The sequence below is a fragment of the Protopterus annectens genome, chromosome 3.part0 (genome assembly GCF_019279795.1).
Source record: "Protopterus annectens isolate FY-2018-M chromosome 3.part0, PAN1.0, whole genome shotgun sequence".
NCBI lineage: Eukaryota > Metazoa > Chordata > Ceratodontiformes > Protopteridae > Protopterus > Protopterus annectens.
Window position 1 is genome coordinate 66,569,947 of NC_056731.1, and position 22,277 is coordinate 66,592,223.

The 22,277-nt window shown below is 42.1% G+C and overlaps 1 protein-coding gene across 1 annotated transcript in view; it reads right to left on the reverse strand.

The window, feature by feature from the left end:
• Positions 1-294: 294 nt before the first annotated feature.
• Positions 295-22,277, reverse strand: part of LOC122796259 (polypeptide N-acetylgalactosaminyltransferase 4-like) — a 768,714-nt gene continuing 746,731 nt past the window's right edge. The window contains exon 10 of the mRNA XM_044064588.1: positions 295-1,036. Coding sequence (XP_043920523.1) covers positions 908-1,036 — 129 coding nt within the window. The 3' untranslated portion in view covers positions 295-907. The remainder of the gene's footprint in view (positions 1,037-22,277) is intronic.

The window sequence follows — 22,277 nt, forward strand, 5'->3', positions numbered from 1 at the left end:
ATTTGAAGATGTTAACAAAATAACAAGCTGAGCATAAAAAAAAACTTAACCAGAAAAAAAATCTGAAACTGCATCTACTATACTGTGTTATGCCTTATGATAACTTCCGAACATCTTCGATTTTATCAGTTATCCTAATTAGGTTCCGAGACTTAAGTACATCAGTCACCAACAGAAGCTTGGCACGGATTCTTGAAAGGTCAAGACATCAAAAATACATTTTCTGTCCATGTAATATTATAAAAATAATGCTATGATAGTTTAAAAACTGAATTACAATAAACAGCATACATATCTTAATTAAAATGTTTATTTTCTCAATGTTTACAGTGAATTATTTTTGTCAGAAATTATTAGAAACAAAAGCAAACTTATGGAATATTATAGCTCAGATTAATTTAATTTATTTCAGTAGTCAGCTACTTGCACAACCTCCATAAGATATTATGAACCCATAAAACCTTTACAAAATGTAAACGACAGTTAACTCTTTACCCCATTATTGCATTATCAGATTTTCCAGAAATCTGCATATAAAAGTTGACATCTATAAATTATTACAAAACTGTACAGAAGTATACCCAAGTAATTCACAATGAAACTATCATTTTCAAACAAATTTACTGTGCAGCACAAATAATTTTGAGAGATGAAAGCTACCATTTTAAATAAAAAAGTCCACTTACAAGGCACTTCTTGTTCAAGTTTAAATTCCTACTCATTCATGGACCCAGTTTCTCACAATGCAGTTTTCCTATATACAGGAGTGTCAGGCACGAAACTGAAAACATCAGTACATATTTTTTTCTTATACCATATCCACAATTTCAGAATGGACACAGTGGTTCGGTTTTCAGTGGCACAATACTGTAGTGTTTATTTGGTCATTGGAGTTATATTTAGTCCTTCACTCATATCTCCACTGTTGGTTTTTATCAGAAGCGTCACAAGCTTTCATTTGCACATCTGGCCTTCCTTCTGAAGTACGGTAAGCAGTGATACACATATTTGAGTGAGGATGATATATTGTTCTATCCTATATAGAAAGAGAAATGCAATGATTATGTGCACAAATATGAAACTGGCAATTTAAACTAGGTAATGCAAAACATTTAACCACCTTTAGAATTAAATACTCACCATGTTGTAAAACACAATACATGACTTTAAAAATAATGCAGTAAACAATTACACTTCCACATATAATGTACACTTTTAAAGGTAATGTACTACAGTACAATAAATTATCAGCTGACAAGAAAAATGTATACTATTGGGCATGTTCATCAAAACATATTCATAATTTTACTTTAGTGATTTTAGTGACTTAATAATTACAGCATTATCAGACTTTAAATAAAACATAGAATTAAATACAACTTTAACAACATTCAAAGAAAAAAACATTTATGAAAGATTGTACTGCTGTAGTGAACTGTCCAGAATATAAAATTATAAACTTATCTGAATTACAGGGAAATCTATCTCCAAAGGAAGGTGGAAGGACTGCCCATGCACCTGGGGCTCTGCAAGGTTAACAAATGCTCACTTCAGAGGGCCCCTTTCAAAGTTCATCTGCTACACCCAAGTGGTACTCTAAAAAATAAGTGACAGGAAGAATCTCAAGCTATATAAAGCAACTTCCCTGGGAGGAAACTGCTGGAGGGGCCAAGTCATAAGACACAGAAAATCTAAAGGAGGCTTAAACTCATGGAATCATGATCCAAGCCACAGTGCAAGGAAAAGGCAGGAACCAATGACCACTTGACCACAGAAAAAATGTCCAAAAGTGACACATTCTTGAAACAGTCAATGCAGCAGATTCTCTCTAGTGGTGTGGCCTTTAGCTATACCTGCCAAGGTTACCTGCCTGAAGGCAATATGTGATGTGAACAGAGTGTGCCTATCTACAGCCATACCCCAATTATCTAGAACAATGATAAGCAGTTGTTATAGCTTCCTGACGTCATGTACCTTCTTCTGGTAAATGGCAATGTTAGAGAAAGCTCTCTTTCCCCTGGATTTTTGTCCCATGAAATTAAATTAGGATGTGAACAGACTGGCAAACACTGATTAGTTCTGAGGCATACTGATTCTTTTGAAAGATCTCGTAAGGTCTCCTAAGGTCTTGTTAACAACATATATTTTCACTGTATGAGCTTTTCTACATGCTAAGAGAGTGTTGCCTGGCACTTGAGCTCTCCAGTTCACTCTCAACTATTCAGCAAATGCACTTCAAATCTAGGAAAAACAGAAGCAATTAATTCAACATTTGACACCTACACTGTTAAAAACAAATATACAATTGCATCACTTACAGTGAACTCCAACATCTACAGTAAAAAGAAAGTGCCATTCATTCATAGGCGTCAGAGGAAGGATGCTGGAGACCCACAAGAAGAGAACACCCACATAAAGAAACTGATACAATATGATACAAACAGTATCACACTACACTGAGCTTATGCTCCACAGTCTGTATGTACAAAGCTGATGTCTTGACCTTTCTGTTTAAAGCACACTGCTGCCCCAAGATGAAATGAACATTCTCCCCCCTACCCCCACAAGTGGAACAAACACGTCAGAAGGATGTTGCAGAGGCCTGCTCTTTCAGTTGATAAGGGACTAAAAAAATACACACTGCTTACTTTTCTGTAGGTATGCAGCTATGACTCATTGTGCCTTCTTGTCCAAAACTGTGGCTGAAAAGGTTTCTCAAATAATTTCTCCTATTCAATTAAAAATAATTTTTCTTCCTTAAGTACTTTTCTGTACAGGTATTAATGCAGTTACATGAATCCTTGATGCTTTAAATGGTTTTAAATTGTTAAACTACAGAAAATTTTAGCCATTGCAAAAGTTGTAAAACCAAATTTTATACACTTGTTTAATCTTTAAAGTACTGTATTTAAATCTTTTGCTTGTACTTTTGTGCCTTCTACAAACCTGTCAAGGCTAAAAAGGTTCCAAGGACTAGCCCACATGTCCAGTTAATAAAGAATAAAAATAAATAAATAAAATACACACATTTGGGTTTGTACAAGATGATCAATGTGTGAAGGGCCGACAGTTGATCTATAGACTCCATGAGGTAGAACGATCATCTAATCAACACTGCCAGCGAGAGAGTGCTGTAATAGCTTACAGTGGATGGGATATAAAGAATAGCTGTGTGAGAACTTACCATAACCTTAGATGTCCTCTTCCATGTTGCAGTATTCATTACAGTAGGGTGGTTGCTGCCTACAGCACCACCATCTGGCCAGTATACCAAAGTCTTTGATCCTGGAGGGTACGTGTGACATCCTTTGTCAGGGCCATAAACTGACGTAAAGCATAAAAGTGCCGTCTGCACGTACCCTCTTCGGAATGAACTGCAGCATACAGTAGTACTCCTGTAGGTTAAAAGTGGGTCACAATATGAGGACCATTTAGGCTTGCATGTAGACTAGACCCTAGGGTACTAGGTAGGTTGTATTTAGTGGGGAGACTGGGACAGAAAATGACTATGTCCCCACAGGTAAGAAAGGGTATGTTAGTTAGGTAAAGTAGACGAGCAGCTGGGGGGAACTGAATACTGCAACATGGAAGAGAAGGACCTCTAAGGTTATGGTAAGTTCTTACACAACTATTCTATGTCCATCTATTCTCATGTTGCAGTATTCATTACAGTAGGGAGAGTACCAGAGCTTTAGTTATGAGCCTGGGTGGATGACTGGGGTCTCTGGTCGATGAGACCCTGAAGAAGTGACCTGGCAAACCCCGCTCTGGCTCTGGAGGCTAGGTCCAGTTTGTAATGTTTGGTAAAAGTGTGTACTGACGTCAAGTGGCAGCTTCTAAAATGGAAGTAGTCAATCCCTTTGAAAAAGGCAACTGAGGAGGCAGCTGCCCTGGTAGAGTGAGGTTTGACATGACCGTGTAAGGATTTTCCACGATAGGAATAGCACATGACAATGGATTTAGTGATCCAGGAAGAAATGTTCTGTTTGGAGACTGCCTTCCCTAGAGCTCTCAGACGGAAGGAGATGAAATGTTGGTCAGACTGTCTGATAAGTCTGGTTTTGTCTAAGTAGTACCTCAGTTGACTGTGGACATCTAAAGAATGGAGGGTCCTCTCTGAGGAATTTTGTGGATAGAAAACCGGTAGGGTTAATTGTGTGGTTTAATGAGAGTTCACTAACCACCTTAGGTATGAAGGATCATTTAGCCCTGAGGGCAACTCTGTCCTTGTGAAAAATAAGATAAGGAGAGGTAGACATAAGGGCTTGTACCTCTGATATCCTCCTAGCAGAGGTGAAGGCCACTAGTAAATCTGTTTTCAGGGTGCATAGTTTTAGCGATACTGAATGTGCTGGTACAAAGGATGGCAATGCAAGTTTTTCTAGTACAAAATTCGGGTCCCAAGGGGGAGGTATAGGCTTTCTGGGGGGTCTGATATGAAGTACCCCTTTCAGAAAAAAATTGACTTCCAATCTCGAAGCCAGAGGAGGTGATATGGGCAGGCAAGCAGAGATCTCAGATAAATGGACTTTGAAGAGTAAGTTAGCCTTGAGTGAAGTAGCTCACACAAACAGGAAAGGACCACAGGTACAGAAGTAGTCAGAGGGTTCTGGTTTTTCTGTTGACACCACTTGGAGAATCTGTTCCATTTAGATACATTATTTCTCCTGGTACTAGGTTTTCTGGCCTCCTGCAGAACATTAAGTACATCCTCTGAGTATAGGTGTCTGTAGTGGATTAGAACCCTATTACCCATAAGGTCAGTTTCAGATTATTCACCTGGTGGTGTAGTAGGCATCCCCTGTCCTGTGTGAGCAGGTCTATTTGGTGGGGTAACTTGTGATGATTGTCCTTGGCTAGTAGGTAGAGAAGGGGAAACCAATGTTGTATTGACCAAAAGGGGGTCACCAACAGGATTTTGGCTTTGTCCCTCTGTATTTTCAGAAGGACTTTCTGAATCAGTGTGAAGGGAAGGAAGGCGTAGAGGTACATTCCCTCCCAAAGAAAGGAGAAGGTGTTCAATTTCCAAGCTTGTGGATGTGGGTCCCTTGTGCAGAATCTGGGCATCTGTCTGTTCTGGGGGGAGGCAAAGAGATCTGCTTGTGGAATACCCCACCTGTGGATAAGCAGGTCAACTAGTTATGGGTATATTTGTATACCCTGTGTTCTGCAGTGAGCAATGATGGGTGCTAGACACTTTGTGAACATTCAAGAAGCAGTGGAGAGTCCAAAGGGCAAGGCAGAGAATTGAAAATGCCAAGAACCTATTGCAAAGTGGAGGAATTTCCTGTACCCTGGATGTACAGGAATGTGCAGGTAGGTATCCTTCAAATCCAGGGCTACCATGAAAATCTGTGTGGGTATGAGTGGTAAGAGCAAGGGTAAGGTAATCATCTTGAAGCTGGGTACCTTGAGAAAGAGGTTTAGGAAAGATAAGTCTAGAATTGGCCTCCATGGGCCATCTTTCCTTGGTACCAGAAACATTATGGAGTAGAAGCCTATGTTTCTTTGTGGGTAGGTTACCTGTTCTATGGTGCCCTGAGCTAGTAGTTGTTGAATGATGGGTGGGAAAAGGTGAGCTTGGTTTGCAGGTGGTTGAGGAATACCCTGGAAGTGGGGTAACACCCAACAAGTCATCAAATATCCCCTCTGAATGATGGAGAGGACCCACTGTTCTGATGTAATTATCTACCAGGAAGGTAGGGAGAGGATGAGATGAAGGGATAGGGGATGTTTGGGTCTAAGTCTGGTAGGTCACAGTGGAGGTGGTCTGGTTTGGTCAGACTGACTCCAAAAGGGGGTGGTGGTACAGTTGGTGGGAAACTGGGGAGTAGAGCTTTTCCTTGATTGTCTACATCCCTTCAACTGAGGAGCTCGGTGTGAGGACTGCCTTCTAACAAAGGAAGGTTTTTATGGGTAGTTCCTGTGGTATCTGGGTATAGTGGATACCAGTAAATGTTTTAGGTTTTGAAACTCTTTTCCCTTTTCTTGAATGGATTTGAGAAGCTCTGCTGAGGCTTGGCCAAACAGGGCCTTATTGCCCAGTGGTGCATCAAGCAATTTTGTTTGTACGTCCACAGGGAGTGGTTGTAGTCTCACCCAAGAATATCAGCTCATAACTGAGCCTGATGCAGCAGATTTTGATGAGGCTTCCACAGCATCATAACTACACTTGGAGTGCCTAGTAACTTGGGATGCTGTGGAAAGTAGGGTGTTAATTTGGGCTTTAATGGGAGAGTTAGGAGCCTCAGAGAGGAAGGTAGAAGCTTTGGTGATGGTGTCCAGGACATACCAAGCCATTTGTGTTTGGTAGTTTAGAGCTCTTATAGCCAGAGTACAGGTGGTATACACTTTCTTCCCTTGTCTGTTCATATGAATTTGCCATCTTTATCCATTGGGTAGAGAGCAGCAGAAGGTAATTGTCAGGATGTGTTGTCAGCAGAGACTGCAGTAACTGCTGGAGGGTTTTTAAAAAGGAACTGGGTGTCCTAAGAGACCAACAGTCCAGACGTTTTGAGGCTGGTGGTTGTGAGTCTGGGGACTGAGAAGCAACTAAGAAGGCATCCTGGAAAGTAGGTAACAAAGGGAGCACAGGAGAAGAAGATGGTTGCTGCATTTGGAGTAGGTCAAAGTACCTTTTCTTGGTGTCAGATACTTCTGATGCCTGCCACTTGAAATGTTCCCTCATGAGGGAGATTGTGTCTCCAAAGGTGAATTTTTCCCCTGGGGACTCAGAAGCAATGCAGTCCTCCTTCTCTGGGGTAATGAAATCATTGTAATTGTTCTGTCTGCAAGGCCTGGAATGCCTTAAAAAGACTTTGTGAAAATACATCCCATCCAGGAACCACTTGAGGCTCAGGATGCTTTAGTTTTTTTCTCTTCAAGGGGGTAGCCGGTAGAACTGGAGCTGACATCTGTTTGGGTGGAAGTGTAGGAACAGGGCCATCCAAATGAATGAACCATGGTTCCCCTCCGCCATCAGGATCTGATGGCTGATTAGCCTCAGTGGATGTACTTAAAAGTTTCTGCCATCCCAGCTTCCATTAAGGTTCCCAGGCCTGGTTTGGAAACAGAGATCTGAGAAGATGCTGGATTTTCATCAGCCTCAAGAATTGCTCAGACGCCTGAGGTGCAGCATGGGATTCTGGCCTGATTTTCTTGGTCTTCTTCCTCGGCGGCTCATCAGATGGGCCTACTCCACCTTCCATATCGAGTGCAAGACGTTGTAATCTCTTATTTTCCAAATACGGTTTTAATGCCGCCAGACAGCTTCGAAGTGTTTTTGGGACAAAAGATTTGCAGATAGGGCAGGACATATGGTCGTGGGCCTCGCCTAAGCAAAATACACACTTTTCGTGCAAGTCCTTGTGAGGAATTTGTCTCCCACAAGCACACTTCTCCTTTCTAGTTGACATGTACATCTTAGCAGTAATCAAAAGACAAAGAAAATCCCAACCGGGCACTTTTTTCTGTATCGGTACATTGAAGCGGTCATCTAGTCTGGAGCGGTAGCTTTAACCGGTCATCTGAAAAATAGCGATCTGCTTTCAGAACTGGTAAACAGGAGTCTGACATTCACTGCTGCAGAAAAATTCTAAAGAGGGTACATGCAGACATTACTTTTATACCCTACATTGGTTTATGGCCCTGACAAGGGACGTCACACGTACCCTCCAGGAGCAAAGACTTTGGTATACTGGCTGGATGGCGGAGCTGCAGGCAGCAACCTCCCTACTGTAATGAATACTGCAACATGAGAATAGAAGGACATCAGCCTTCTCTGCTATTGTGCAGTCCTGGAGATGGTATATATAAGTAGCAGGTGGTGTGTGTGTGTGTGTGTGTGTGTGTGTGCGTTGGGGGGGGGGGGGGTAGGGGAATGATGACTTTGGAGTTTTTTCTCTACCTGTGTTTAGAAGCATGCATATTCTGCTCAACAATGTGCATGACAATCAGTTTCTGTCAATGGACAGTTCTGTGACATTTTGCAGACTGAAATCTTACAATACCCACATACACATTTTATACACACATACACACAAATATGTGTTTATATACACACATATATGTAGGTATGTGTGTATACGTATGCTTATATATACAAATATATATATATATATATATATATATATATATATATATATATATATATATATATATATATATTTATTTTGCATATGTATGCATGGGTATATTAACATCTACCAGCCCAGCTGGAAGGTACATAAAGATCAGAAATTCCACAGTAACAATCAGGTCCTGAGGTAGAGCCTGATTTTACCCTAACCATGGGGGACTCAATGGATACATTCAAGAGAGTTTTCTGAATTACTAAGGATCTGAGAGTCTGGAACAACACTCTTGCCAAAACATCAAGGGGCAACAAGGATGATCTTGTAATAAGGCATGGATTCAGACAGAATGCAGGGAAAGTGTACTGGAATGTTCCTTGTCAAAGAATGGACACCTCCTAGAGACCCGACCCTTGCCCTGCTGCACTAACAGACAACTGGAGAACCACATATTTCCATACAGCAAACAGGTCAATTGCTGGCAAGACTTGTTTCTGAAAGTATGAACCACAAATGGCCCCCTGCATACACAACCTCAGTGAAAGACTGGGAGGAGGAACAGCTCAGAGTCTGCTAGCATGTTCACTTCACCTGTCTGTGAACAGCTGAGAAAGAGATGTTTATCATTCATGGCCCACTGCCAGATGTTCACTGCTTCTTTACACAGGAGGTATAACCATGCACCCTCTTGTTTAAGTACTCCATGACGGATTGTCAAACTGAATAAGGAGTGGTCCTGGCAGTGGCCCCTCCTTTAAGGCCTTTAATGACAGAAGTGTTCACAGATCCAAATGGCAGCTGTGGAGTCCCTTCTCTGTCCCTTTTCCAGAGGGGGCTACTTGTCATGAAATTCATAAGAATTTAGCTGTGCTTGGTTGACGCAGAAGGATAAAACCCTAACTATGATCCACATCACATCAGAACCTGGGTAGGATCGGTTGCAAGTATTGGTCCTGAAGGTTGATAGGGTTTATGCACTTAATCCAGCATCTGTCAACAGGGGTTTGACACCAGAAAAAGACGTAAGAGTGCAAGCTGACTCAGCAGACATTGCAACCTCACAAGCCATTCCAAAATCTGCCATGAAATTTATGGAGGTCATCAAGTCCTGGTGAAGCAGAAGGGTGCAGGACTGGACCCCTTACTGCACCCTCCACCCAAGCTGACAGGTTCATGACTTCTTAGACTCTCTCTACAGGCAGAAGAAATTGATATTTGAGGGTTCCAGCTCTGCCACTAAGAAGACAATCCTATGATATTCACTCAGTTTACTGTCACCACCCAGGGACTACTAGCATGTACTTCAGGAATTCAATCTGACAGTCCCTCTAGGGCTCATTAAAAGACAGTTGGCCAGTTAGGGGGAGGATATATGGAGGTTCTTCTCTTTCAAAACTGTGGACAACACACTGTTAAATATTCTTGATGCACAGTAAAGTTCAAAAGTCAGTACTTTCTACTGAAAGCAGTGCCGACAAAGTGAGTAGAAGAAATTTGCTGTGTGGAGCCCCAGACAATAATGTGCAAGAAGATATCCAACTGGTCCAGCAACACCATCTAGGTGCCCTGTGACAAAAAATGTATGAACCCCTGGAAAGCAATCATGTAGAACTTTTACTTCCTCTGAAAATTAAGCCCTGCCACCAGAAGTGATCTGTTATCTGCATGGGGAATCCATGTTCTGTCTTAAGGGCCTAGAATTCCCTATGCATGACCCAAACACCCAAAGTGCTGTTGTGCAATGGGCCATGTTGATGTGTGTACACAGCTTTATATATACACAAATAAAATGTCCCTACAACCTTGCAGATGATACCTCTGTGTGATCCCTGTTCTACCATGGTGTGTGCCCAAGCATGCAACCCAACCCCTCTCCTAAAGGCAAGAAAGCTGGCTAAGCCTTTTTATTCAGCATTCAGGTCCTCCCCCTGTACCAACTCTAGTAGGTGCACAAGTTGCTTAGTGAATATGGGTCTCCTTTGTCCTAGTCACAGATTTATTCTTCTGTGTCAACAAAGCTGGCCCACCATTTAGACCTTGGCTTACTGGATGTGCTTGCTGATGCTGTTTATGTGCAGGACGGATGGAACATTTTTTTCCTCTGTGGAACCAGGAAGAAAATAAAGCAAAGCCCAAGGCCTCCTTCTGAAGGAAGGACAGCTTCTGCCACCCTTTCAAGGCACATAATCTGGACCTGTCCCTCAGGAGTACCCTTTCTAAGCAAGAATGAAGAGCTCTAGAGCATGGCCAACTGTAACCACCTCAAGAATTCAATGATCCTTGGTGAGAGATCTCTAAGCCAGGGCAAACCTGCAGAACTCCTCCACTATAAGCAGCAATAGTGTACAGGCAAAATTACAAATGTTGGGTTAGCTGAGCATTTTCTCAGACGAGTGGGCAAGCACTAAAGGCCAGGAGTATGTGATGCTGAAATTCATTCCTAGGTCTGCAAGTAAACATCTTCTTGTACTTGGATGCTGACTGGGCCCAAAAGTAAAGATATGAAGGGGCTAAAATGGGCTTATGCTTCCACTTTTAAAATGTCAGATACCAGGTCTTGTGAAAGCTGACTGAAGACAAGCTCCCCATGAAAGCAGGATCCAGGATATGGCTCCTCAATTTCTTTGTAAGGGAAGACAGTTTCAGCCAGGCCAATCTTTCCAGACACACGTGCATGAACTGTTGTTGATTTAACCACAGCAGCATCAGAGTTAAAACTGCAGTGGGCCACATGGAAGCTCTCTCTAGACACCATGCACAGTAGTATTGAGCACCTCGTCCTACACACAGTGGATTCAGGGAGGGGGGGGGGGACTGCTCCAATACTTGATCCACTACAGAGGACCAAAATCTGGAGAGGTGAGAAAAACAGCTGATGGTGCTACATGCCTCAATATGGCAGAAGAGAAGCTTTCTTGCATCACCCTGCACAGAGCTTCAGACTTCTCACCTGGTGGCAAGGTAGTAAAATATTACGGTCTCAGGATCTATGCTTAACTATTTTATTTTCTGATTTAGTTAGTGCTTTTTACTCTGGTAGGTATGCTAGTCCGGAGACCCTTTTCAGTCAAGAACCTACACATATAACAGACCCAAAGTGTGCACCACAAAGATGACAGTTAAGTACATCAGAAATGATTTATAAAAGAACAATTTCACACAAAACCAAGACAGCTCATGGAGTGTCCTATGAATAAGAACAGTGCATTGCTAACTGAGAAAAAAAAGAGAAAGTCTACACAAAGCAGGATGGGGAAGGGTCTGCAAGTACCACATTAACAAGATAAGAAAGGCATGTAAAGATGGAAAACCTTACAACAAAGTAGCCCATGTATCAATTGACTATGTGGAAGACTACATCCCGTCTGGAAAGCAAATACACATAGGTAGGAGTAAGCAGCCACAGTACCTGTAGAGGTTGATTCAATGCACCAGAAGGAGTGTATATGATTTTAGCAAGCTATAGAGTAGACTAGTAACAAACAAATTCCCAGTACTAGAGAAACACATGTAAAAACAGTTTAGCGAATGACTGCAAGTGATGTCTACTTAATATAAAGCAGCAAACACACAGCAATGCATGAATACAGTAACCGAATGTCTACAGTAAAATATTGTCCACATAATAAGTAACTTAAATAAGAGATTGTAAAAATAGATCAATGAAACATAATACATCAAACAGTATATGTAATGAACAAATAAATGATATGGAGTTAATGCACATCAAATGTTAAATGTAATGCAAAAGTAACCAAAATGAAATCATGTTATTGTGTTCCTGCAATGCATCATCAACACTTAACATGCTGATCAACAGCAATAAAAAATAAAGTAAATCAACAGCAACAGTAACGGCTTTCTGGCCAAAGCTCTAATTCATAGTCACCAAATGTATGTAATACAAAAATAAAAATGGGTGCATAAATCTCTTCCTCACTACTGCTATGCTTTTCCTACATCAATACACAAATAACCCCCTTACTGGATGACTTTTAGTACCGTTTGCGTTCAAAAATCCATTGTGGTTTGAGGAATCAGATTAACTACAAGAATTCTACTCAGGGCTATCTCCAGAATATTTACAATATGGTTGGGAACAAGACAAACAGAACAGATTTAGACATCTTCTCAACTCAACAGTGACACACCCTTCAGTTCACTAATAGATGGGGACTTTTTAGATTTATATAGAAGTTTTAAAACAAAGCTAAATTTCCAGGGCTCTTCTTGATGCAGGTTGTATTTGCTATTAGTATCTGCTCTAAAAATGTCTAACTTTGTGAGAAGCACAGGACACTCAATTTCAAAATCCATGATGGAGGAGCATTGTGTTCCTGTTTAAAAGGATGCTGAGCAGAGTATCAGACATTTTCATCCTATCTGAATACTTCATTATGAACACAATATAACATTCAAAACAATTAATGTTAAGATACCAAATGACTTACTGAAAAGAATACATCATAATCAATATGGATTCTTACTTGGAAGAAAAACATCCTAGACCACTACTCGTCGAGCTAATATCATCCTTTCGGGAGTCAAATAATCATAAAAACAAAGCATTGATTATTATTTATAAAAGCAAAAAAGACCCAACTTACTTTATATAAAATTCATGTTTTGGATTCTACAGTACTACAAGATTTTTATCAGCACAATGATAAAGTAGTATCTTTACCAGTTAAGCACAAACTTAATATCATTAAACAGACAGACCCTTCCTTTTATTTCTTTAACAACAGGTGCAATGCAAGGAAGTCTCTTTTATCTTCTCTTCTACCTTACTTTTGTAACTATAAATCCACTGTTGTAGAAACTATCCAAACTTCTGCAGGTTATCAATGCAAGGAAAAGTACAGTTGTTGAAGTAAACTTACCATAACAGTAGATGTTGAATGGATAGCTGTAATAGTAGCTTAAGCTACATGTGATGTATCCTGCCAAGGATCAGACATATGGCCAGCTTCTGAAGCTTTAGGGCACCTTTCAAGAGCCTGCATGACTGTTAGTGCTTGAGGGGGGAGCTGGTATAACAGACATACAGGTGTCGAAAATCAGAGCTTTCTTGCCTCCGAGTAAAGGAGGCTAGAATCGGGCAAACAAAACAAGGGGATGATTGTGACTCCCCCGGCATTTAAAAAAAAAAAAAAAAACAAGGGGGAAGAATGGTGGGCGTTTGTACTCCTTACTTACACAACTGCAATACATTCGTCATTAGAGCTACAAATACTAGAACTTAAAAAGAAAAGGAGTATGAAGGATGCCAGTCTAGGAGGCCCTTGGAGGATGGCTGTGGCAAATTCTGCTCTGGGTCTACAAAAAGAGTCAGTTTTGTAATGTTTGGTAAAGGGATGAGGAGAAAAACAAGTTGCTGCTTCTAAAATACTTCTAGAGTCTACCCCATTCCAAACATGAGCAGAAGTAAAGTACAGTTTTGTACCTACCATAAATGTAGATGTTTGAGTGTATACCCTGTTGCAGTCATCACACTTGGGTTATCCTGCTATCAGGCGGTCCCGCAGTCGGCCAGAATTCCAAAGTCTTGGTCCGGCATTGGTTGCTGTTGCTTCTTCCCTGACGTCAGAGCGCCAGGGGTATATCAGAGGCATCCAACGCCATTTTCTTCAGTTTTTCTTGCCCCAGATGTCAGGTGCCCCTAATAGGTAGGCAAAAAAAAAAATAAAATAAAAATAATAAATATATATATATATATATATATATATATATATATATAGCTATCTTGAAAAAAGTAAAACAAAACCCTTAGGCACAAGCAAATACACCACAGAGGTTGTACAGAATAGATATAAGATCAGCTAGTTTTAGAGGGGATGGAGGGAGGGCTACCTGGGCTGCAGCAGGGTATACACTCGAACATCTACATTTATGGTAGGTACAAAACTGTACTATGTTCATCGTGTTACCCTGCTGCAGTCATCGCACTTGGGTAGAATCCCAAAGCTAAGGATGGGCGGAGGAGTCAAACAGGGTTAGAGGAGGCTAGAAGGCTCTGCAAAACTGCAGTGGCGAAGCCCGCTCTGGTCTTAGAGTAAAGTGGTAAGTGGTAATGTTTGGTGAAGGTGTGTACTTAACTCCAAGTTGCAGCTTCCAGAATATCCTTAGTTGGTACCCCCCTGAGGAAGGCTGTAGATGTAGCTGTTGCCCTGGTAGAGTGGGGCCTTATGGTAGCAGGAACTGGTTTTCAAAGGTGGGTGTAGCAAAAATGTATGCAATGCCCTATCCATTTGGAAATGGTTTGTTTTGAGATAGCCTTCCCTTGTGATGCTGTAGCATAGGATACAAGAAGTTGGTCAGATTTTCTGAAAACCTTAGTTTTATCCAAGTAGTAACGTAGTTGTCTGTGAATGTCCAAGGAATGCAGGAGTCTTTCTCCTTTGTTCTGTGGATTTGGAAAGAAGGTGGGTTAATGGATGGTTTGATTTAGGGCCACACTGGATACCACCTTAGGCATAAAGGAGGGGTTAACTCGTAGAGAAACCATGTCTTGATGAAAAATGAGGAAAGGCTCTACTGCCATTAGTGCCTGAAGCTCTGAAACTCTTCTAGCTGAAGTGACTGCTAGAAGCAGGGCAGTCTTCCATGATATAAACTTTAAGTCAGCTGAGAAAGCTGGTTCAAAAGGAGGTAGCGTGAGTTTTTCCAGAACAAAATTGAGGTCCCAAGTAGGTGTTGGTGCTCTCCTGGGAGGCCTAATGTTCTTGGCCCCTCTGAGAAACTGCCTTAAGAGTGGATGTGAAAATAAGGGAGGATCCGTGTTGTAGTTGGCAGAAATGGCTGAGGCGTGGATTTTAATAGATGAAAAAGAAAGCCCTTTGTGTAACATCTCAGTTAGATATTGCAGAATCTGAGGAATGTCAGGCTGAAGGACATTTTGGCCTTTAGCTTGGTTCCAGGCGCAAAACCTTTTCCATTTGTCTGAGTAGGCTTTCCTGGTGCTGGGCCTCCTGGCCTCCCGAATAACTTCCATAACAGCTTGTGAGAGAGGAGCTGACTGGTTACCTAGGTGATTTGCCATGCAGCCAAGTTTAAGGTTTTGAGCTGGCTGTGTAGAATCTGATTGTCTTGCTGTGTGAGCAGGTGGGTAATTTGTGGTAGAATCTATGGTGGGCCCTGGGCCATATTCCTTAATAGTGGGTACCAGTGGCCAGTCTGAAGCAATGAGTATCATTCGGAGTCTCTCCATCCTGACTTTCAGTAGCACTTTTGTGAGAAGGGGTAGTGGAGAAAAGGCATATACTGTGAGCATTTGCCAACTGAATGAGAGTGCGTCCACTTTCCAAGCTCATTGGTGAAAAGTCCTTGTGCAAAACTTTGTTAGCTGACAGTTTTGAGGGCCGGCAAACAGGTCTATGTCTGGGAGCCCCCACTTTTGAGTTATCACTGCGAATACTTGTGGATCCAGTTTTCATTCGTGGGGATCCATGATGTTTCTGCTTAGGTCGTCTGCCAATATGTTCTTTTTTCCTGGCAGGAATTGAGCTTGTAATTGAACTTGGTAAGCCAGTGCTGTGTTCCACAAGGTCATTGCTTGCCTGCATAGAGGGTAGGAGTATGTGCCCCCTTGTTTGTTTATGTACCACATTACTGTGGTGTTGTCTGGTCAGGTAGAACCGTTGTCTGTCCTTATGATAAGCTGTCCTGGATTCAAGAGGTCCTTGAAGGCTATCAGAGCATTTTGTACAGCTAGCATTTCTTTTTGATTGATGTGCAGATTCCTTTGATCTGCTGTCCATAAGCCTTGAATGCACTGTCCTGCCATGTGTGCCCCCCAGGCATAGTCCGATGCATCTGCTGTCATAGTTTGCCTGGCTGGGGGTAGGGTGAAAGGCTGACCCTTGTTGAGGTGACAAGTCTGTGACCACCATAGAAACTCCTGTTGAAGGCAGGGAGTGAGAGGTATCATTGTTTCCAAACTGTGGCTGTGTTGAGTCCATATGCTTTTTAGGTACCATTGTAATTTCCTCATATGCAGTTTTGCAAATGGTATTAGTAGTATGCAAGATGCCATGAAGCTCAAGGCCTGCAGAATTTTTCTTGCAGGGAGTTGGGTCTTTGTTGCCATTGTTGTGAAGTATTTAGTTAATTGTAGCTGTTTGTCTGGTGTTAGATAAGTCATCTGGGCCGCTGTATTCAAGCTGGCACCCAGGAATGTCACAGTTTGTGAGAGCACTAGTTTTGATTTCTGTTTGTTTACTGTGTACCCTAGGCAACTTAGAAGATGTCTTACAAAGGCCAGGTGTTGTGAGAGAATGTCCTTGTTTTCTGCTTGTATGAGACAGTCGTCCAGGTATGGGTATATTTGAATTCCCCTCTATCTGCAGTATGCAATTACTGGTGCCAGGCATTTTGTGAAGATCCTGGGCGCAGTAGATAAGTCAAAGGGCAGTGCAGAGAATTGGTAATGGGTTGAACCTGCAATGAAATGGAGGTATCTTCTGCAATTTTGTCTGATAGGGACATGCAGTTATGCCTCCTTGAGGTCCAGCGTTACTAGCCAAGCTTTCTTGCCCAACATGGGAAGAAGCTGCTGTAGTGTTAGCATCTTGAATTTGGGTACTTGCAAGAAGGTGTTTAAAATTGAAAGGTCCAGAATGGGTCTCCAAGCATTGTCCTTTCTGGGAACTAGAAAGAGCCTTGAGTAAAATCCTTGGCCTTGCTCCTGTGTAGGTACCAGTTAGATTGCTCTCATGTCCATGAGAGCTGTAATTTGTTTTTGTGCCTCTGCCCATTGATTTTGTAGCAGGTTTGGCATTCCTTTTATCCTTGGCAAGGTGTGGAAATGGAATCTGTATCCATGTGAGATAATGTCTAGGACCCATTTGTCCTTTGTGACGATGCGCCGATTGTCTGCAAAAAGTGTTAATTTTCCTCCCAAGGGAGCTGCCAAGAGGGTTTTGCTTGGCAGTTTGATGCTTAAGTCATTGTGTTTGCCTTCTAGTGGTTTGGGACCTGTCTTCTCCTCCTTTCTGTGTTGTAGTGCCCCATTGGTGAGGTTTGTAATTGGTGAGGTTTGTAAGGGATTTGTGCTTGTCCTCTGCCCCTTGGGCACCTGTATTTACCCCTCTGAGGCCTGTCAGAAGCTGGAAAGGACCAATTTTTTGTTGGTCAATTTCTGCTGAAGCGTGGGGGCTGTACCTGTAAGAAATCGTTGACCGTCTGCATAGATTTTGCCTTATCCTCCATTTTCTTCAAAACCTCCTCTGCTTTAACCCCAAATAAAACATCCCGCTGTAAGGGCGCATCCAGTAACTTTGCTTTAACATGATCAGGCAGAGATTGTTCCTTTAACCAAGCATGCCTACGTATAACAGATGAAGTTACAGCTGCTCTAGAGGAAGCTTCCAAGGCATCAAAACCACATTGTAAAGTATGTTTGCCCACCTGTTCAGCTGCATGCAACAGATCTTGCATTTCCTTGAGTTCAGACTGTTGAGGGATCGTGGCCATCTTTTGTTTTATTTGAGACATCAGGAATTGCTGGTATTTAAACATGTGAAATTGACAATTTAGTGCTCTCATAGCTAGAGTAGTTGAGGTGTAAACCTTCTTCTCCCACCTGTCTAGTGCTCTGGAGTCTCTTTCCGAAGGTACATGATTTTTAGCCAGAGAAGCCTTAGCCCCTTTGGGACCCTGGGAGATTGTCTCTGGATCAGCAGCAGGGCTTTTGTAAAGGAATTTGTGAGAGTCAGGCACTCTACAGTATCTATCTGGTTTGGCTGGAGCAGGAGGCAGAGAATCTGGATTTAAATTAGATTCTAAGAAAACATCATCTACTATGTCCAAAACTGGGGGGATAGCAAGAGGTCTGTGCGAGGGAAGTAAAAGAAACTCCCGGAGCCTTTTCTTTGAGTCAGAGTAGTCCTGACCTTCCCAGTGGAAATGTTCCCTCATGGTGTGTAAGGTTTCCCCAAAGGAGTAGTCTTCAGGGGGAGAAGCTGAGGGAATTGAGTCTTCAGCATCAGAATCTTCATAAGGGGGAAAGGAGTAATCCTATTCCTCAGAGGAGCCTGAGGAAACAGACACCTGATAAGAGGAGGCATAATCCTCCTCTTGTCTAAGCCTTTTGTCAGGGGGGGGGGTTGGGAACCCCTGATCAAATAAATCAAATCTTCAGCCATTTTAAGCATCTGTTTCTTAGGCATAGGGCCTTGACCTGGAGACTGAAGTGTAGACTTTTTTGGTCTTAGAGGAGTCTTAAGCTTAGCATAAGATTTTATAGTGAGGGTAGTCGGTCTGAAGACACCTTCAGAAACCGAAGGTGTTTCTGCAGCACCGGCTTCCCCTACTGCGATGTCGTCCATAGGGCCTAAGGAAAGAGGCTGCGTCAGCCTAGTAATCTCTGCTGGGGGATCCGATCCGGCCTGGTGACCCAATTCTGTGGTAGCCAGGGGCTGCGTAGGCGCTTCACTGAAAACTGGAGAACCGGCGACTGGGCCGGCCGAGGCCTCGGAGTCTGGCTTGGATCTAGGCTGCCTGTCCCTATCCTTGCGCTTTTTATGCATGCCGGTAGTCGGTTGCTCCGACGGCATAGTGTAATTAAATTTTCTACCGAAGTAGTGTCATGCGAAATCAAAGCGACGCCTTATAGTTCGCTTATAGAACTTCGCACAGAACCGACAACCAGTGACGTCGTGGTCTGGGCCTAGGCAAGGTATACAAAAAGAATGAAAGTCCTTATGAGGTATTTGCTTCCCACAAGAAATGCAATTGTTAACTTTTTCTGACATCGGACTGAGGCAAGAAAAGGTTCCCCAACGGGGTACTTAGCTTTGAAGACTTCGGACTGAAACTCGATTCGAAAATCTCAGGTGTTGGCCGACCAGCACTTGCAAACTGCTTCTGCTTCGGGCACCGCGCGGCAAGAAAGACAGAAGAAAATGGCGTCGGATGCCTCTGATATACCCCTGGCGCTCTGACTTCAGGGAAGAAGCGACAGCAACCAACGCCGGACCAAGACTTTGGAATTCTGGCCGACTGCGGGACCACCTGACGGCAGGATAACCCAAGTGTGATGACTGCAGCAGGGTAACATGACAAACATCCACAGTCATGCTATAATGGGCTCAGCCTTTGCCTGAACTGTCATGGCATGGTATGAACAACAAAAATGAATTGCAAGAGACCACCATTTGGAAATAGTCAGTTTTGACACTGATGGTCCCTTTATCTTTCATCACAGGAAATAAACAAATCATAGGAAATAAATAAATGATAAGAATTCCTAAAGTTCTTTACCCTGTCAATAGAGTATCTCAGTTGTCTGTGGACATTCAGAGTGCGCAAAATTCTCTCTCCCTTATTTTGTTGGATCTTGAAAGAAAACAAGGAGATAAGTGGACTAGTTTAAAGTAAACTCTGAAACCACTTTGTGCAGAAAGGAAGGGTTAACTTTCAAAGATAACCTATATCTGTGAAAAATGATACAGGGTTGATTCATTATTCAGGCTTGTAACTCCGTCTTCTCGCAGAAATCAAGGCAATGATAACACTTTTTCCAAGATAAGAACTTTAAATCAGCCTCATGAGGCGTTTCAAAAGGAAAATGTCTAAGTTTTTCAAGAACAAACTTAAGAACTCCTGGAGGAGCCACCTGTTTCACTTGAGATACAAAAGAAAGGGGGACCCATAGGCAGAAATGGCTGATGGATGAATGTTTATGGAAAAATAAGAAAGGCTACTAACCCACCCAAAAATGATTGAGCCTTATCTGGCTCTTGGTTCAAAGAATGGTACCAACTAGAAAACTGCTTCCACTTGGCTATATATTATTTTCTAGAAGCATTTTTTTTCCCTTTAATACCTGCTGCATGCCCCCTGAGAAAAGATGCCTAAAAGGTATTAGAATGTTCTATCATGCTGGCTGTGAGTTGAAAAGTTTGCAGGTGAGGGTGGATCAAGCAGCCTTGTCTTGTGCAAGTCCATCCTGTGAGGAAGCTTTTGCAAAGGCAACTCAATCATCTTTCACTCTCGTAGATGAATGGAATATAGGAGCAGAAATATGTTTCAGTTTGTGTTTCCTTTTCCTGTTAGTGTCTGCTGAAAAGGAATGCTCAGACGTATAGTCATCTCCCTGAAATTCAACTCCTCATAGTGGTCATGTAAAGGAATAACATCAGCTTCCTCTTCCGATGCCCGCAACAGTGGTTCTCCCCAGCTTGAAGCGAACATAGGAGTGACCTTGGAGGACATGGCTGCTTCTCGACTCTTATCAATTTCCCAAGGAGCAACATCAGAGAAGATAAGAGAAATAGATGGATGATCCAAAAACTTAAAAACACTGGCGCTCAACACCAAAGAAATACTGAAAGGTTTATTCAATTACACACACAAAGCTTTTGGGTTCCTCCCTTTGTCAATATGTGTATACAATGTTAAAACACAGCAAACACAGTATCAATTAAACTAATCACATGATAAAAACCACCAATGAAAAAACAGTAACAGTTAAAATAGCAGCAAAATGGATTCAACGTAAATCAGTTTAAATATACAGTATATTGTAAAACATTAAAATTACATAAAAAGATGCACAAAACTATAAAAACTACACACAGCAATAATTTCATAGCTTCACTTGTTTGTATTTTAAAATAGGTTTAATACTAGTAGCAAAGTTCAAACCTGGTGAACTATCAGCTTTAAGCCATAAAATGTAATTCAATTCAGCAATTTCAATAACATTTCTAAAATTGCCATTTGAGCTCATTTACACAGTTCCTTTGACCTTTTGTGCTTTCAATTATGATCCAAAAGCTCCAGGTTAGCCAGAGAACAGTCATCCACCAAAGGCCGAGGCAAGAAAGAAGCCAGAGTGTTAACTGAAGCTTCCCAGGATACGTTTCTCATTTTGGGAAACAGGGGGTATCAGAAAACTCAGAAACCTAGGTAAGTTTTACAAGAAGTAAGAGCCTTTAACTTTTCTTGAGATGTAACAAAAGGTTACTAAGCCAGTTTCTTAGGGTTTTAGGAGTAAAGGATAAACAATCTGAACAAGACTGAGTGCCGTGTTCGTCCTTTAAAAAAGGAAAGATGTTGTGATCTTTGTAGGGAATGTGGTGACCACATGAACACTTCTCCTTTCTCTTAGACATACCTTCTTGGATAAACAAAACACTTTTCTCACAAAAATGGAAGGTAGTCCACAACCAGATACTTATCTTCACACTTTGAAGAAAAATCTAGCCAATCAGCAAACCTGCAAAGTCAATGCAGAGCTAGACTTGTTGGGTATTTCAATGTCAAGAAAGTTCGGATTTTTGGTGCCCATGCATCTGATTTTATATGACTTCACTCTCGAATTCTAAAGGAGACCCCTTTTAGCATAACGGTTAAGGTCTTTGCCTCCAAAGCACAAAGTACAAGGTTCATTCCTGACCTATGGCCAATGCCTGTATGGAGTCTGCATGTTCTTCCTGTGTCTCTGTGGGGTTTCTCCCAAAAAAATATGCTGAGTGTTTTCACCTCAAACTCACCCAAGAATGGAGGTTGTGGGCAACAGCACAGACTGTAAATGATACTTATAGGGAGAAGAGTTGTACATACCAACTTGCTTCAACTGGGGTGTGCAGTATCCTCTCTATAGGAGAATATTGACCACAGATTGCTCACCGTCCGTGCCAGGGCTAGCCACTAGACAGTGTAAAAATTGGCTATAACTGATTCACTTATGCTGACTAATAGGGATGGTTATTTGCTGTTAAGTGGGTTGAGGACCCAGCCTATTTCAACCTATACCAGGAACTCATTCTAATGACGGAAGGAGAATATATGCCCCTATTAACCAATGTGTGCCCACCATAAAACCCAGCAGCCCTGGGTTAATAAGATGCTGGCAGGCCAGTGCCCATTTGCCCAGCTTGGGTTACCAGGAATGGCTCATTGAGTGAAAGCACAACATACAGTCAACCTGCCAATCATGAACTAAGAATTGCTACACTCAGTGTAGGTTCACTGACAGGACAAAGCTTGGAGGAGGCTGGACATCCTGTGCATCCTGGAGACAAGATGGAAGAGCAATGCAGCAAAGCCACTTGGCTTGTGATCTAGAATCAACTACTCAGGAGGAGGACAAACAAGATGTGAGAATTAAGGTAAGGGACAGGCTTCAGAAGTTAATGAGAGATGTCATCAGAATTAGTGACCGACTCATGGCACTCAGGCTCCCGTGTAAGAATAAGG